The following is a 19163-nucleotide window of genomic DNA, read 5'->3' as shown; positions in this document are numbered from 1 at the left end:
AAAGAAGGAGCCAACTGATCAAAGATCTAGGTCACTGTGTTAAAGGTTAAGGTCTTATTTTGTATCTTTTACTAATGAACACTTTGACATTTTGTCTGTCAGAATGAAATAAGGAGTTACCTTACTAGTCAAGGTCACTGGGTCAAAAGTCAAAATAACGTTTTGTATCTTTTTACTGATGAACATTTTGTTATGACACTTTGAAGCAATATTGGTCAGAATAAAAAACAAGGGCCCGTTGGAGGGCCACAACATACGCCCGCCGCAATATTTGACACTTGGAAGGGGGTAGTTTCACAGGTTGTAATGCTTTAAAATGTAGTATCATTGTTGAAAAGTTGGAAGGAGATATTGATACACATAATGGTGTGTAGTTGAAACCGAAGGGCAACCTTAAATGATGAGATGTATATATGTTGCAAATATGGGAAACCTGGGTTTAGACACAATAACACAAAAATTAGTTCACATGTTTATATACAGAATATATACATTAAAAGAACCTCTTTGCAAAAAATCAGCCTCCTAATACCATTATTAAGTGAATGGTGAGCAATTGCAAAATTTTAACCAAAACATTAACTCAAGAATATTGGAAAAACAGTTAAGTCCATAATATGCCAAAATTTTAAAAAAATCACAATAACTTTTACAATTTCAACTTCAACTTTTAAAATTTTGGTATGCGACACTCCGGCTCATCAAGATGTATATTTGTGTCAAGTATGGAGTGCCTGGGTCGGGTAGTATTGGAGTTATGGTCCGGACAAGTAAAATCATCAAAGGGGGATAACTCCGCAAATACGGGGGTAAGGGGCATGATTTTGGTATGTGACACTCCGGCTCATCAAGATGTATAAATTTGTGTCAAGTATGGAGAGCCTGGGTTGAGGAGTATTGGAGATATGGTCCGGACAAGTTAAATCATCAAAGGGGAATAACTCCACAAATACGGGGGTAAGGGGCATGATTTTGGTATGCGACACTCTGGCTCATCAAGATGTATATTTGTGTCAAGTATGGAGAGCCTGGGTTGAGTAGTACTGGAAATATGGTCCGGACAAGTAAAATCATCAAAGGGGAATAACTCCGCAAATTCGGGGGTAAGGGGCATGATTTTGGTATGAGACACTCCGACTCATCAAGATGTATATTTGTGTCGAGTATGGAGAGCCTGGGTTGAGCAGTATTGGAGTTATGGTCCGCCCGAACGATAACATGCTAACATAATACGTCCCGTCTTTCGTCGAGCGTATAAAAAGGTGTCAACTGACCAAATGTCAATGTAAAATTTGGTCTTAGTTTAAGGTCAAATTTTGAATCTTTTTAAGTCATCTGACCCTGAAGTGCCTATATTGTTACAAACGACTTCTTACATTTTTGAAACCTTTGAGATTCCCACCCCATAACCATATACAGTAAAGCATTGCTGAACACCAAGAGATAAACACAATCTTGTTGTAAGTATAGGCCCTGGGGTCTTTCTGAATCTCCACCCTTAAGGACTTAGTTTCTTGGTTTTATTTTTGAAAGCATTGAGATTCCCACTCCATAACTGTAAAAATAGGCCGTAGGGTCTTTCCCCGCCTCTGAAGACATTGTTCCTTTGTTATATCTTTGAAACTGTTGAGATCCCAACCCCATAACCGTATAGCATGGTTGGGAATCCAAAGGTAAACAAAATCATGATGAAAAAATAAACCCAGGGGTCTTTCCCCACTATGGACTTAGTTTCTTGGTTACTGGTATAGTTTTGAAACCATTAAGATTCCCACCCCAAAAACCATATACAGTGTACGCTATAGCCAGTTATTTCCACAGGGATGATATTTTTGCTAAGTCACAGGTCATTAACATGATCGCATCCATGTTATAAAATGACAAGCATAAATATCATATACGATAAAAATGACAATGTCGGCATTGTCGCTAGCAAGCATGTTCATATTGAATTATATCTCTTAGCTTCTGGTATATCGGCAGGTATAATTGTTAAGAAAACATTGTTTGTAAATTGTCTTATTAAATTTTATTGTAAGACACAGAAGACTTACATAATAAACAAGGATGAATAGTATTGCAACAGCAATACAAAGTCCCCTGCCTGACCTAGGAGTGCATGGAGTAGTACTTTAGAAGGGGCAGGTGATGAGATATAGCCATTTTTACTCGCATTTCGGAATTTTTAGTCGGAAAAAATGTGGGATGTACAGTAGATTAGGTAGTACTTTAGGAGGAGTTGTCCGGACAAGCATCAACCAATGAGAAGCCGGCGGCCATTTTGAAAAATAGATTTTTGAAAACACAAATGTGCGATGCACAACTACATGTTATACTGATCATGTATACCAAGTTTCGTTAAAATCGGAGTAGTACTTTAGGAGGAGTTGTCCGGACAACTGTTGCATGACAGACAGACAGACAGACGGACGGAGGGTGAACCTATAGTCCCCCCGTTTTTCAAACGGCAGGGGACTAATAAGAGGAAACCGAACATAATTGACAAGCAATCTGTTTAGGTGTACACTGAGGTCAGTTCAGTGGTGAATACAGGTGATACATTAGTGTTTGTACTTGTAGATGAAAGGAGAACAGTTCAATAGTGTATACACTAACTGGTTGTCGCACAAATGACAGAAACCTTTTGGGACCACTTGACTAAAAACATTATTATACGGGGACATTATCCGCGAATATAGGATACCAACATATTTCTGGAAGACAAAAATTTAATTCGTTTAAATTTGATATACTGATTTTAAGTAAAAATTACGAAAATTTAGACCCGCAAAAATAACCAGCTATATGGTATAGCATTGCTTGGCATAAAGAAATAAACGATTTCTCGTTATAAAAATAGGCTCTGGAATCTTTCCCCACACCAAAAGACTTAGATATATATATCTTTGAAACCATTGTGGTCCTGACCTCATAACCGTATATAACATTGCTGGGCACCAAGAGATGAACACAATCCTGTTGTAAAAATAGGCCCTGGAGTCTTTCCCACCCCTAGGACTTACCGGTAGTTTCTTGATTATATTTTTCAAACTGTTGAGAATCCCCATCCCATAACAATGTATGTGTCGGAATCTTGTCCTTTTCCTTGTTGAAAGCCAAACTTTTTGAAACTTAACGTGTAGTCATAGGATGCCTTATTGAAGTTGTGCACCTGGATGACTTTTAATCCAATTATTTTTAAAACAATTATGCCCCTTTTCCTAACTTTGTAGACAGAATCTTGTTCTTGCAACTCTTCCAATGTTTATTTTGATCTGATATCAGGGCTTTTTCTGGGAACTTTTTGAGGCCGTTAATGGGCCCCATTCACAATTGAAATTATTTCATATTTAAGCCAAATTCCCAAAATTTGCAGTTTACTCCTGAAAAAATCTTTCCCAATTTACCAATTTTCTTCCCAAAATAAGACAAAAAGGCCCTTTCCCAAACCAGTGAGAAAAAGCCCTAGCTATTTTTCCCTCTTTTAGGTCACCTTGGATGAAGTCTTCTAAACCAATTTCAATGAAATTTTGCAGAAATCTTCAATGGCCAAATTTCTGCTGCAACTAAAATCAAATGCTCTTCATTAGATTTATTGAAGGGTCTTAATGTTTTACCAAAATTGTGAGTTTCATGACCCTGGGGCCTCATGTTTGCCCTTGGGGAGGGGGTAAACTTAACTTTAGTTTATGTAGGGAAATCACATTTTTGATTATCATTTGTTGAATTGTTGGAATGAATTCTACTACTTTGTTAGTATTCTTAGTAATGGGATGGCAGTTTGATGGTATATACATGCACATGTTGGCCCTGACTGACCTCCAAGTATTTCTCATAACGGGCTCTGTTAAATCTTTTGGTCAAGGTCGAGTCACAAAGTTGTCTTCCTTCGTCAATTGTGTTACTATGTTATATATATACATACAAGTATGTATATAACATAGTAACACAATTGACGAAGGAAGACAACTTTATGACTTGTGCCCTGACCGGGCCTCAAACTCACGATCTACGGCACCCAATCGCCTAGCCAGAAATACCGGTAGCTTATAACCGCTGCACCACATCGGCGTTCTTAAAAAAAGAACATTTCAATGGCGCAGTGATAGTCGGCCCGATATTCTGACATGATCATTGTGGAAGTCGTCTATATGAATACCTGGATCGCAATGTATTTACATACATGGATACGAATTGTACACATATTACAAATATTCATCGAGTACAACTACGACAGGAAATTCAAATCAATATTTTCGGATCACCAACACATAGTGCATACATTGTGCTATATATATATTAATATAGCATAACATTTGATTGATTGATAAAAGATATGAACACTTTTGCTAGAACTACTAATCATTCTGCTGACAAACTCTAACTGTATGTAAATTGTATCAGATTATATTTAATAGTTATACAACTTTTGAGTACATAATAGATTATTATTTATCTTATTTTTTTCCTTGAGAAACTTGAGAATTTGTCAACTTGATGTACAACTTGGTATAATATAAATGTCACTGTATCTTTCTTCTCAATTTTCAGATTCAATTGCTCCTGATATTTTGACACATGCAACAGTACTGACAAAATGACCAAAAATTTGGACCTAGACAAGATTATCTATCAGCTGCTAACATACCAAGATGCACCAGGAAAACAGGTATGTGTTGTCATATTAATCATTCATCCATCTTGAAAAACAACAATAACCCAAGAACAAGGTCCAAATACCAGATGTTGTCTGATTATTAGGTCACCTTGCCTGAAGGGCCGGTGAGCTTATGCCATGGTGCAGCGTCCGTCGTCCGGCATCCGGCCTCCGTCACCATTTTTTTTAAATCGCTACTTGTCATAAAGTTAGGAATGGATTTGAACCCAATTTGGTCAGAAACATCCTTTGGGGAAGGGAAATGAATTTTGCATAAATGGTGGCTCTGACCCCGGAGGGGCCAAAGGGGCGGGGCCCAATAGGGGAAATAGAGTTAATTCCTTTAAATTACTACTAGTCATAAAGTGATGAATGGATTTTCACCAAATTTGGTCAGGAACATCCTTGGGGGAAGTGGAACAGACTTTGTATAAATTTTTACTCTGAACCCCAGGGGCCTAAGGGGCGGGGCCAAATAGGGGAAATAGGGTTAATCCTTTAAATCGCAACTAGTCATAAAGTTATGAATGAATTTGAACCAAATTTGGTCAGGAACATCCTTGGGAGAAGGGGAGGAACATCCTTGGGGAAAGGGGAATAGAGTTTGTATAAATTTTTACTCTGAACCACCAGGGGCCTGAGGGGCGGGGCCAAATAAGGGAAATAGGGTTAATCCTTTAAATTGCTACTAGTCATAAAGTTATGAATGAATTTGAACCAAATTTGGTGAGGAACATCCTTGGGAGAAGGGGAACAGAGTTTGTATAAATTTTTACTCTGAACCCCCAGGGGCCTGAGGGGCGGGGCCAAATAGGGGAAATAGGGTTAATCCTTTAAATCGCAACTAGTCATAAAGTTATGAATGAATTTGAACCAAATTTGGTCAGGAACATCCTTGGGAGAAGGGGAGGAACATCCTTGGGAGAAGGGGAACAGAGTTTGTATAAATTTTTACTCTGAACCCCCAGGGGCCTGAGGGGCGGGGCCAAATAGGGGAAATAGAGATAAGTCTTTAAATCGCTACTAGTCATAAAGTTTTTAATAGATTTTAACTAGATTTGGTGAGGAACATCCTTGGGGAAAGGGGAACAGAGCTTGTATAAATTTTTACTCTGAACCCCCAGGGGCCTGAGGGGCGGGGCCAAATAGGGGAAATAGGGTTAATCCTTTAAATTGCTACTAGTCATAAAGTTATGAATGAATTTTAACCAAATTTGGTGAGGAACATCCTTGGGAGAAGGGGAACAGAGTTTGTATAAATTTTTACTCTGAACCCCCAGGGGCCTGAGGGGCGGGGCCAAATAGGGGAAATAGAGATTAGTCTTTAAATTGCTACTAGTCATAAAGTTTTTAATGGATTTTAACTAGATTTGGTGAGGAACATCCTTGGGAGAAGGGGAACAGAGTTTGCATAACTTTTTACTCTGAACCCCCAGGGGCCTGAGGGGTGGGGCTAAACATGGGAAATAGAGATTAGACTTTAAATCGCTACTAGTCATAAAGTTTTGAATGGATTTTAACTAGATTTGGTGAGGAACATCCTTGGGGGAAGGGGAACATAGTTTGTATAATTTTTTGCTCTGAACTCCCAGGGGCCTGAGGGGCGGGGCCAAATAGGGGAAATAGGGTTAATCCTTTAAATCGCTACTAGTCATAAAGTTTTTAATGGATTTTAACTAGATTTGGTGAGGAACATCCTTGGGAGAAGGGGAACAGAGTTTGCATAAATTTTTACTCTGAACTCCCAGGGGCCTGAGGGGCGGGGCCAAATAGGGGAAATAGGGTTAATCCTTTAAATCGCTACTAGTCATAAAGTTTTTAATGGATTTTAACTAGATTTGGTGAGGAACATCCTTGGGAGAAGGGGAACAGAGTTTGCATACTTTTTTACTCTGAACCCCCAGGGGCCTGAGGGGTGGGGCTAAACATGGGAAATAGAGATTAGTCTTTAAATTGCTACTAGTCATAAAGTTTTGAATGGATTTTAACTAGATTTGGTGAGGAACATCCTTGGGGGAAGGGGAACATAGTTTGTATAATTTTTTGCTCTGAACTCCCAGGGGCCTGAGGGGCGGGGCCAAATAGGGGAAATAGGGTTAATCCTTTAAATTGCTACTAGTCATAAAGTTATGAATGAATTTGAACCAAATTTGGTCAGGAACATCCTTGGGAGAAGGGGAACAGAGTTTGTATAAAGTTTTACTCTGAACCACCAGGGGCCTGAGGGGCGGGGCCAAATAGGGGAAATAGAGATTAGTCTTTAAATTGCTACTAGTCATAAAGTTTTTAATGGATTTTAACTAGATTTGGTGAGGAACATCCTTGGGAGAAGGGGAACTGAGTTTGTATAAATTTTTACTCTGAACCCCCAGGGGCATTAGGGGCGGGGCCCAATAGGGAAAATAGGGGTTTATCCTTTGAATCGCTATTTATCATAAAGTTATGAATGGATTTGAACCAAATTTGGTCTGGAATATCCTTGGGGGAAGGGGGAAAGAGAGTTTATGTAAATATTGACTCTGACCCCCAAGGGGCCTGAAGGGTGGGGCCAAATAGGGGATTTTTTAATGGATTTGAACCCAATTTGGTCAGAAACATCCTTGGTGAAAGGGGAACAGATTTTGCATAAATGGTTACTGTGACCCTCCATCCCATAACTATGTATAGCATCGCTGGACATCAAGGAGTAAACACAATTCTGATGTAAAAATTGGCCCAAGGGTCTTTCCCCAACCTAAGGGACTTAGTTTCTTTAAACACAATTAGGTTGTAGAAATAATCTGTAGGGTCTTTCAGTCCCTTAGAGAGTATGTGTATTAACAAATTGAACATGAACATTATTTTGACATTTGGTCAAATCCAACCAGGTGAGCGATACAGGCCCCATGTGCCTCTTGTTTTTGCAGGTGGGTGCAAATATTTTGCCATTTTAATTTTTGCAGTATATGAATACAGTATTCATGTTTTGCATAGTAAATACAAAAAGTTTTTTTCATACGTTCAAACTAATCAAAAAACCATGCAGTACAGTACTCATTAACTTTTTTTTTTCACATGTAGGAATTATGCTTTGATCATTTCCTGGCAATTTCCATATAATTTGATATCAGTCCTAGAGGTGAAGTACACATTCTTTAATTCAATGTGCTGTTTCAATATCCATCTGTTGTTATAATAAATGTTTGATATTTCTCCCAAATTAAGGGTCACTCATTTGCAAATCGATCGATCTTCACAAAGCAAAAGTTGGATGCCCCAAACATATTCTGGTATTGATAAACTTGCAGTCATCCATCACTCATTGTGATGTCCACAAAAAACAACCACAAAACCAAACCAACCCTTAACAATACCGGGTAACCATTTATCAATTTATATTTCAATTAGATTGCATGGGCACAATGATAATTATGGGACTGCTATTCTTGCAGGATACTGATTACTTTTGTTCTAAGTAAAACAGAATATGTTGATTGATGATTTACCAAATATTGTTTAGGTCCAGCTGCCCGAGTCTCAGATCAGACAACTGTGCCAGCTGTCCAGAGAAATATTCATGGAGCAGCCAAACTTGCTAGAGCTAGAATCCCCAATCACCATTGTAGGAGATATACATGGACAGTTCCAGGACTTGATCTCACACTTTGAAAGAAATGGTTTTCCTGGAGAGGCCAATTATCTATTCCTTGGAGACTATGTTGATAGGTAAATTAAAGTTGAATTAGTAGACCTGAATTATTCCTCTGGTTTTTATACACTTGTCAAATTTGACATATTATGATATTATGGCGTCTGTCTTTGAAACTTGGTATATCATAATCATAAATTGAAGTTGTGTTTCTCTGAAAAGAATTTTGGTTTGACTATTTTTTGCAAAAGTTGTAGCCCTTTGATTATTTCAGTATTTGATTTTTTGTCCGGATTTCACGTCCTACATTTTTCAACCAATTACTTTGCAACCTGATAGGCTTTATAAATATGATATATATATATATATATATATATATAAATATCAGGACTATCTCAGGATCCGATAACTTTCCGATAACTTTCTCTTTTGTTTGGAAAGGTTATATAATGACAATGCAGAGAACATGGAAATATATTTCCATGTTCTCTGCATTGTTCTTGTATATTTTTCATTGTTCTCTAAATCGGCATTATATAACCTTTCCAAACAAAACAGAAAGATATCAGATCCTGAGATAGTCCTGACCAAGTGTTGTCATTTTTCGGGTCGACCCAACATCCAGTGAGGCAGCCACTATCTACTACAAAGAGAACCCACCTTGAAATAACCCTAGCCGTTCACAGGGCTATAAACCCAACAAACAAACTTTAATCCAGTGACCTTGATCTCTGGTCAGTTCATTTATCCTTCAATTCAGACCAATTAAGCTTTGTAATGTCAAAACAAAATGTTTATCGGTGGAAACAAAAACAACACACTGTTACGAAGTTTATCACATGGCATATAAGTTATAAAACATTAGTAGCTATATGGGATAAATCTCCTTTTTCACAAAGGCAGAGCCACTAGATCAAAGGACAGTCACTGCAATAAGGAAGCAGGTAACTTTTTGATTATCCAACTGGGTGACACCAGTCAGAAACTGTATAAACATCTAAACATATCCACCCATAAAGGCAGTGCTGTGGAGACCAGGGCTGACTCCTCCACTAATATCATTAAAAGCTTACTTATCTATGTTTGGAGTAGTATCACTTTGTTTGGAGTAGTATCACAGGCCAGAATTCAGTAAAATTTGATCAAACTTAATGGGGGGGTTAACATACAAATTATGACAACATTTTAAAAATGTGTTGAATGATAGAATATATAACCTACTGATAAGATAAAGTGAGAATACCTTATTAATTTTACATAATTGCAATTAAAACCAAGAAACTACCAACTGATTACAGGGAATCTCAAGTGCAGTAAACAGATGTTTTTAATACTCTTCAGGATAGCAACCCTTTCAATAGGAATATTCAATTTGAAATATTTAAATGTATAATTACCAATGGCTTATTGGTTGCATGCATTTTGCTTTATTGTAATTGAGTGATTGATGAGTTTAACTTTTTGTTATATTTCTAGAGGCAAGAGATCATTGGAAACCATCTGTCTATGCCTAGCATACAAGATCAAATATCCGAAAAATTTCTTTTTGCTGAGAGGAAATCATGAATGTGCCTCAATCAACAGGTAGGACAACATTAAGTTAGTTACTGTTGAAATTGTTGTATCTTTGCCCTGACGAGCCGTAACTGGCGAAACCAGTCGGCAAGAAATAAAAGTTTATAAGCTTACATATGTTTTGAAGCTGTTGAATGTTGAGAAACACTCCTTCCTGATGTCTTTGTTATTGTAACTACTGAGTGACTCCCGGCATACCTCACGGTATCCATTCTTCAGCAAACCCACTACTATTGGATCTTACTTACCTTGAGGACCGGCATTGGCTCTACCCCCCTTTTTTAAGTTAGTTACTTTATTTTTGCTCTTTAGCGGACACAAAATTTACGCTTGGTGGTAAAAACAGACAAAAGCCTGACACTTGTCATGCGACCCTGTGCTGCCAAAGTGATCCCACGATCGAAAAAGTATATCGATTTGAAGACTAAGGCTTACTGCACATATGGATGCCTGGATACATGGATGTGAATGATATATTTTTAGGTCATGATATCGGCCATTTTGTAATATGATTGCGCAATCATAGTTTTCGCAGTCATAGTTTTCCTGAATAACACCTATTAATTTCAAACTTCTTCTCAAATTCCACTAGTGGGATTCAGCTCAAACTTACCAGAAATTATCCTGAAATGGTCCTGATCAAGTGTTGTTATTTTTTCGAGTCGGTCCAAAATCCAAGATGGCCAAAATGGCAGCCATCTTGAAAAATACATTTTAGACTTCTTATCTAGTTCCACTGGTGCCAGGGAGCTGGAGTTTGGTGAGGATGTTAAGGAAGGGAACCCAACAATGTGTTATTTTTTGGCCTCATAAAATTTTTAACATGCCAGCCATGGCTGGCTGCCATTTTGTAAGTTGTAACATCAGGTTGGGTAATCATAGTTTTCCTGAACAACACCTACCGGGTTATTTCAAACTTCTTCACACGATCCACCAGTGGGATTCTGCTCAAACTTACCTGAAATGATCCTGAGATGGTCCAGACCAATTGTTATTTTTCGGGGCAGGCAGAAATCCAAGATGGCCATCATGGCTGCCATCTTGTTTTAGTTATGAGTTTTCGAAATAAAGGTCCTTCTGCCCAAAGAAAAATCTGGTTGTGACCCTTTCAGTGTTTACCTAATTTAATAAGGTTGCCAATTTGCTTCCAGTCCCTCTGACAAAAAACCTTTTGATTTTGTAGTTGGTTATTATGCAGAGAATTATTATGCAAAGCATAGCTCAAGGAAACCTCTGACAAAAATATGTTGTTTTATTGTGAATTGATAATAAGAGAAGAGTTTTGAGTGTTGGTGTTTGAAGTGTTAAGTGTTTAGGGTTGTAGAATTCACAACATACCATATTACACCACCTGCTTTGCTTTCATAAAACATGGAAAATTGAAAGCATATATATTTTGTTCTTATATTTTTGGAGTTAAGCCCCTGTTTTGATTTTTTTCTCAACTTCTTACAATTCTCCATAAGAAAGGCTTGAGACTGTTAAAAGCCTGCAGCTTATATTCAAACCTTTAATATGATCTGAATTTTATGTAAAATATATTGAGTAAATGTAATTATGACATATATATTTGTTATAATCAAATAATTAATAAGGATGCTCTTAGTGATATATTTGCTGTTGTACAGCCTTATGCAGCCTGTTTTCCTTAGAGAAAAAAGTGTCATTTATCCAAAATGAAGGAGAATACAAGTAAATAAAAAAAAAATGATTATCCATTTCCATAGAAATCTTTAAAATTTTCCAAGTTCAATCATGCACAGGCTTCTTAAAATTTCATATAGAAATAATACAAGCTCTTATCATATTTTCACATTTTCCCCACAGAATCTATGGATTTTATGATGAATGTAAAAGAAGATACAATATCAAGTTATGGAAAACATTTACAGACTGTTTCAATTGTTTACCATTAGGTAAGATGAACTATGGTTTACCATTAGGTAAGATGTACTATGCTTTAGGTCATCTGATCTGATGGGTTGGTATGACCTTATAGTTATACTGTCTCTGCCCTGCAGGTAGGGCGGCAGAATTGTACCTGCTGCCCCCATTGCATGATCGTAAGAGGCGACTAAATTTGGGATCTTATCTTTTCTCTTCTTTCTTAACAACTTTCTTCTTCCTAATGTCTCCCTTGACAATGCCTCACTTTTGGCCTTTAGTTGAGCGTAAGAGGCGACTAAATTTGGGATCTTATCTTTTCTCTTCTTTCTTAACAACTTTCTTCTTCCTAATGCCTCCCTTGACAATGCCTCACTTTTGGCCTTTAGTTGAGTGTTTGCCGCTGAGAGGAAGGCTTTGGGTTCTGTCCCCTAGCCGAGACATACCAGAGTCTTTAAAAATGGTAGTTGCTACTCCTGCTTAGCGCTCAGCATATTTGGAGTGGGACGACTGGTTCGCCCGTTGTCAGTATAATGTGACCGGGTGGGGTGTGCTGCTGGGTGTCTTAGGCAGTATGCTTCAGTGAGGTAACACTTTAAATCGGCAAAAGTTCCGGCCTATCACAAGGAGACTTCACACGAACATACCGCAGCCTCCCAAAACACACATACACACTCACGACACGCATGCATGTCACACGCATGGGAGGCCTTCCTTAAATGACCTTAGCTGTTAATAGGACGTTAAACAAAATAAACCAAACCAAACCTTATAGTCTGTTTTGGGAACTGTTCCACATGTGCTGTGTGTAAACTTTTGCAATCAAAATGCTAAACTTCTCCTTCACACCAAAGCAGATTTCAACAAATTTTGTCTGAAACATCATTGGGGAAGGGCACTCATGAATGAGGCTGGTTTGACCACTTGAGACAGAGGGGTGGACCCCAAAAACGGAGCTTAGCAAAAATATTTCTTTAAAACATATCTAATTGCCGTTTATCGGTAGTCATGTATCTGTAAACTGTACAATTCACATTTTCGACTTCTTCTCTGAAACTCTGGTTAAATTTTCAATGAAATTTTGCAGTATAAACTTTCCATGGCCAAAGGTAAACCAAAGTTGTGAGTAATATGGTCCTTAACTCTCCAGAGGCCTAAAAAAATCTTCTCAAGACTCTGATATGACAGAATCAAATAATCTTCATAAATGGAAATGTCTTAAGATGCTTTACCAAAATTATCAATTCCATGACCCTGGAGTCTCCTGGTTCCCCACTCACTTGGTTAGAATTATCATTATGGGATGATAGTTTTTGATGGTATGCACATGTTGGTGCTGACTGACCCCCAGGTGGTTGGGGCAAAAAAGGGTCAAATTCACTGAAAACTCAAAAATCCTTCTTAAAACTGAAATAAGGTAGAATTAAATTCTCTTCATAAATGGAGAGGTCTGAAGATGCTTTACCAAAAATTGTATATTTCAAAACACTAGGGAGGGAATAAGCTTTACTTTAGATTATGGAAATCACATTTTGGATGTTGTTTTTTGAATTTCTATTGGAATCAGTTCTGATCTAGTAAGGATTAGTATGGGATTGTGGTTTTGGTATGCACATGTTGGCCTTGACTGACCACTGGGGCTGATGGTCAGGGCCAAAAAAGGGTCAAATTGACTGAAATTCAAAAATCTTCTCAAGACCCAGCTAAGGACTACAATCAAATGCTCTTCACAGATGGACTTAACAAAATTTGTGAATTTCATGACCATGGGGTCTCGCTCTGCCCCTGGGGAGGGGATGAACTTTAGTTTATATAGAGAAATCACATTTTTGACTGATATTTGTTGATATCCTATTGGAATTAATTCTAACTTGGTTATAATTATCAGTATCATATGGGATGACTGTTTATTGGTATGCACATGTCGGCCCTAACTGACCCCAAGGCTGATGGGCAGATTCACTGAAATACTTGGTGGCATGGCCTATATTGGCATCTTGTCTACTGTATGTGACAGTTTACATGTACAGTTCTGTCTTCATTTGGTACTCACAACACAAGTTTCTGGACAATATCTCAAGACAGTTTTACTGTCTTTTCTATTCAAGCTTATGAGCATCACATTGCTTCTTTTTGTAATCAGATGTTAGTAGCTACAAACACATTACCAAAGACGAAGTTAAGTTCAACCAACAACATTTGACAACACCATAATGTTTAAATTGCACCAACACACGGCATAACATGACATGGTAGAGAGAAAATATCTTCACTAAAATAATAAGAACTATTATAATTAGTCACTCTAAACAATTTTAGTTTATATTATGTTTCATTGTATATCTTATATTCTTTGCTTAAATGAAAATACATTTTTTTCTATCAAAGTTTACATTATTTTGGTTATCAGGGTTACTTCCCCTGATGCTGATCCATCCAATATTACAAGACTGAACATAATGAAGGCCAATACTCAATAGGCTGCTCGTTAGATATCCAAAATGAATTATCATATGACTTCAGTGTGATTTCTGTCAATTGTTGCCTGTTGTTACATGCCCATAACTTTTTAACGATTCACTTGTGTGGTTTCTCAAAAATCTTTGAGCCAGTTTTGAAATGTACTACACTTTGTATAGTTCCTGCCCCATAGCCATTGAGAAAATAAAATAAAAGAAAGAAAGAAAATCAGTATGCAGTGTTTATTTGCCATGGCATTTGATGATATATGCTGGTTTTAATTCTAATGTAGAAGTTCTGCTTTTAAAACTTTCAAAAACACAGATCAAATATAATTGTAGTTTTGATCCCTAAGTTTCTCTTTTTAGCTGCTGTTGTAGAAAATACAATATTCTGCATGCATGGTGGTTTGTCTCCAGATATGGATAACCTTGATCAGGTGAGTGAGGGGAATCCCCCTAATCTGAGTGCTAGTTTGACAGATGAGGAGGATTCTTTAGGTATCAGCCAGTAGACTGAGCTGGGATATTAGGATAAGAAGATTGAAATATGCTAATGAGATGGGCCATAAGATGCAAACCATATTTCAAAGAGACAAGTTGTTTACATCAAGGACAGGGAAAAGGGTGGGTCAAAGAACCTTGACGTGTATCAGGGAAAAGGGTGGGTCAAAGAACTTGTAGGTAGCATATTCAAAGCATGTAAATGGCTGTCAGATAGGCTATTATTCCAAGAAAAAGGAACTTGAAAACAAAATGAAAGCTACCAATGTAATTTTAATGCCCCACATTAACAGACTATACAAAAAGCATACATTACAACCAGCTGTATTAGTTTTCAGCAATTCTTTCACAAAAAAAGTACACATTGCTTGTTCGATTTACTGCAGCAATATACAATGTATATCCAAAACTCGGACAATGTTTGAGATTGGGAGCTGTAGTTAGAGTGGAAAGACAGGCAAGCTTCAATGTCAAGTCTTTTAGAGAAATGAATTTATTATCTAAATTTCTCAGAGAATTCTTAATGGATGTTTCTCTGTTATATTCTGTAGGAACCCTCTTGTTTTCCAATGGATAACAGAATTGTTAAAAGTCCTGATATGCACCTTCAAGGTATCATTTTATAGGACTAGATATAATTTCTCTAGATCAGCATCATTTGGAAATGATGAATAGACCCATCATGAGACAAGGTCATTAAATTAAGTCACTGAATTGATATGGTGAGGATGTCTTATTGTTTAATTTGTTTAACCAAGTATTTGGTTACACCTGGAAGTGCTTGTAACAAACTGATGGTGCTCCATGTGTATACTTTGCCTAGCTTTTATGGGCCATCTCATTAACATATTTTAATTTTCAAGTCAAGGCAGCTAAATTGTGCATCGAAATGAAAATGCTACCTTTAATTACGCCCAATAGCTGAAAGGCTAATGATTATCTATCTCTAGCCCATTGTTTGTGTTGTCTTTAAAATAATCATATCATTTTTGCTGCTTTATGATGAAACTGATTTTTTTGTCGCCTTGAAAAGGTGACATATAGGTATTACTATGTCGGCGTCCGCATCGTTGGTGTCAGCGGCGTCGTCGTCTGCACAATGGTTTCCATGCAATAACTCAAGTTCCCTTCAGCCAATCAAACTCAAACTTCACACAGTGCTTCCTTACCAAAAGTGCTTGCTCGGGATTGCTTTTCAGGTTCAAAGGTCAAAGGTCAAGGTCACTGTTAGTATTAATAGAAAATCGAGGTTTCCAGAAAAATGTGGTCAAAAAACTGCATATGCAGTTGTTTTTTGCCAAGTGTCGGACACATTTCATCGTCAGATTTTGCTTTGCTTTTTGTTTATTTCGACAATGCAATGTTGGCCCGTAACCGCCTTGGCACATTTCGAGCTTTGCTCAGGTAATTTACATACCATTTGATAACTCCCGACAGTAAACAGTTTAATCATACACATGAACCACTAAAATATATTCAGCAAAAATGTTGTGGCCTTACAAACATGTTGAAGAAGTACACATACAGGTGTGAAATTCCCAGTGAAAAATTAACACTATTGACACTTTCATTAATGAAAGACTTGATGTATTTTTTTTACAGATAAGAAACATTGAGAGACCATGTGATGTGCCAGACATTGGGTTAATCTGTGATTTGATGTGGTCAGACCCAGATGACGTAAGTAAAGATAACTTATATATTTACTGGAACATTTTGTTTATAGGTGGCAGGGGTAGCTTTTGTTATAGAAATGGTGGTTAATAATCTATATACTGTTACAGTAGCACATTGCGTATGACTGATGTGGTTTGCAGATTATGCCAATGGAACTTTTAGTATGCAAGAACTTTAGTTCGTTTGACATCAGCTTCACAAGTAAATATGTTTGCTTGCTCATATACATTGCTTTCCAGGATATAACTGGTTGGGGCGAGAATGACAGAGGTGTTTCTTTCACGTTCGGAGGGGATGTTGTCGACAAGTTCTTGGAAAAATTCAACTTCTCCCTTATAGCTAGAGGTCATCAGGTAAGAGAAACTCAAGAAACATGTTAAATTATGAATATTTCAACTATTTATTTCTTTATATTTGTCTGAAATTATGTTTGATGGGGGATCAAATGTTGATCTGACTTCATATATTGGTCAAGTATGAGAGAATACATGTACCTAAAACAAGTTTGTGTTCAGGGTTCAAAGTCAAGGTCAGTTACTATATTTACAGACAGTATGAGAATTTAACTTTGTTGGCACACTAGAGGATTTGTATTGTTAACAAATTATGATGCGTTTTTATGATATAATATGTTGATATGCTATAATATTCATACCAACTGTTCAATTAAAAATATATACCATGTTCGACTATAGCAAACTTATTGAGGTATAGCTCTCTTATCAAATTGCCATTTATAAAAGACATATTTTTATCCATATTTTTAGTATCTATGTGATCATTTCTTTTTTTACAATTTGTTTTAAAACTTAAAAAATGGTGAAATCTTCTAATCTAATATTTTAAGGATATTTTTTATAGGTAGTAGAGGATGGATATGAGTTCTTCAACAACAGAAAAGTAAGTGTCATAACCAATTAAGCTCACAGTGACATTAGTCTAACATTGCATCACCAAAAGGTTATCCAGACCAATGCTGACTGAACTTTAGTTAATTACGGAATATGCTATCTGATAAAATTTAGTAAACATGAGAGTAATGACATGATGAGGTATAAATTCTTTAATGCCACTCAAAGGTTCATAAACTGGACTTTAGTTGACAAACATGTTCCAGTATCCAGTCAAATGCCCTTCTGGACATTCATTGAAAAACAAAGAAGAAATATATAGTTTGCACTATATGATGTCCATCTGTTTGTTGGTCTCTCACTTTGTCTAGAGCACATCATGTATATTGTACATATACCCTTTCATCCACAATTGCCAAGAATTGTAATTGATTATTAGTATGGCTTACACTACTCACTGTTATTGACGGCATGCATATTTTCGACTACTATTGACATATCTACTTAATTTACTGGTATTGTGTCTTTTGGTCACTTCCTGCTCTATAGCAATTAGCATTCTGGGTCAAATTTCCCTGGATGCATGGTATCTCCATGTTTGGTTCAGGCCCGATTTTGAAGGTGTTCAGTGTAGGGCAATAACTTTGGGTAATGGTAGTGAATTCCAGTTGTCCTCCACTCTATTTTAGAAAGCACATACTTGTAGTCTTGTCTTTGTTAGCTCACCTGCCCAAAGGGCAAGTGAGCTTATGCCGTGGTGCATAAGCTGTGCCGTCCGTCCCTCCTTCCTTCCGTAAACAATTCTTGTTATCGCTATTTCTCAGAGAGTACTGAAGGGATCTTTCTCAAATTTCATATGTAGGTTCCCCTTGGTCTGTAGTTATGCATATTGCATTTTGGGACTGATCGGAAAACAACATGGCCGACAGACAGCCATCTTGGATTTTGACAATTGAAGTTTGTTATCGCTATTTCTCAGAAAGTACTGAAGGGATCTTTCTCAAATTTCATATGCAGGTTCCCCTTGGTCTGTAGTTATGCATATTGCACTTTGGGACCGATCGGAAGACAACATGGCCGACAGGCAGCCATCTTGGATTTTGACAATTGAAGTTTGTTATCGCTATTTCTGAGAAAGCACTGAAGGGATCTTTCTCAAATTTTATATATAGGTTCCCCTGGGTCCGTTGTTATGCATATTGCATTTTGGGTCCGATCGGAAAACAACATGGCCGACAGGCAGCGGCAGCCATCTTGGATTTTGACAATTGAAGATTGTTATCGCTATTTCTCTGAAAGTAATGAAGGGATCTTTCTCAAATTTCATATGTAGGTTCCCCTTGGTCTGTAGTTATGCATATTGCACCTTGGGACCAATCGGAAGACAACATGGCCGACAGGCAGCCATCTTGGATTTTGACAATTGAAGTTTGTTATCGCTATTTCTCAGAAAGTGCTGAAGGGATCTTTCTCGAATTTCATATGTAGGTTCCCCTCGGTACCTAGTTATGCATATTGCATTTTGGGTCCGATCGGAAAACAACATGGCCGACAGGAAGCCATCTTGGATTTTGACAATTGAAGTTTGTTATCGCTATTTCTGAGAAAGTACTGAAGGGATCTTTCTGCAATTTCATCTGTAGGTTCCCCTTGGTCTGTAGTTATACATATTGCATTTTGGGACCGATCTGAAAACAACATGGCAGACAGGCAGCCATCTTGGATTTTGACAATTGAAGTTTGTTATCACTATTTCTCAGAAAGTAATGAAGGGATCTTTCTCAAATTTCATATGTAGGTTCCCCTTGGTCTGTAGTTATGCATATTGCACCTTGGGACCAATCAGAAAACAACATGGCCAACGGGCAGCCATCTTCGATTTTGACAATTGAATTTTGTTATCGCTATTTCTCTAAAAGTGCTGACGG

General features: G+C 37.4%; 1 protein-coding gene across 3 annotated transcripts in view; it reads left to right on the top strand.

The window, feature by feature from the left end:
* The window catches only part of LOC117324794 (serine/threonine-protein phosphatase PP1-like), a 33692-nt gene that overhangs the window by 6628 nt on the left and 7901 nt on the right, over positions 1–19163 (top strand). For all 3 annotated transcript variants that reach the window (XM_033880632.1, XM_033880644.1, XM_033880636.1), the window contains exons 2-9: positions 4552–4669; positions 8157–8362; positions 9762–9869; positions 11688–11776; positions 14573–14643; positions 16310–16387; positions 16624–16737; positions 17246–17284. In XM_033880632.1, the coding sequence (XP_033736523.1) occupies positions 4598–4669; positions 8157–8362; positions 9762–9869; positions 11688–11776; positions 14573–14643; positions 16310–16387; positions 16624–16737; positions 17246–17284 (777 nt within the window). In that variant the 5' untranslated portion in view covers positions 4552–4597. The remainder of the gene's footprint in view (positions 1–4551; positions 4670–8156; positions 8363–9761; positions 9870–11687; positions 11777–14572; positions 14644–16309; positions 16388–16623; positions 16738–17245; positions 17285–19163) is intronic.

The sequence above is a fragment of the Pecten maximus genome, chromosome 1, assembly GCF_902652985.1.
Source record: "Pecten maximus chromosome 1, xPecMax1.1, whole genome shotgun sequence".
In the NCBI taxonomy this organism is placed as follows: domain Eukaryota; kingdom Metazoa; phylum Mollusca; class Bivalvia; order Pectinida; family Pectinidae; genus Pecten; species Pecten maximus.
Note: the sequence above shows the minus strand (reverse complement) of the source record. Positions and strands in the feature narration are given on the sequence as shown.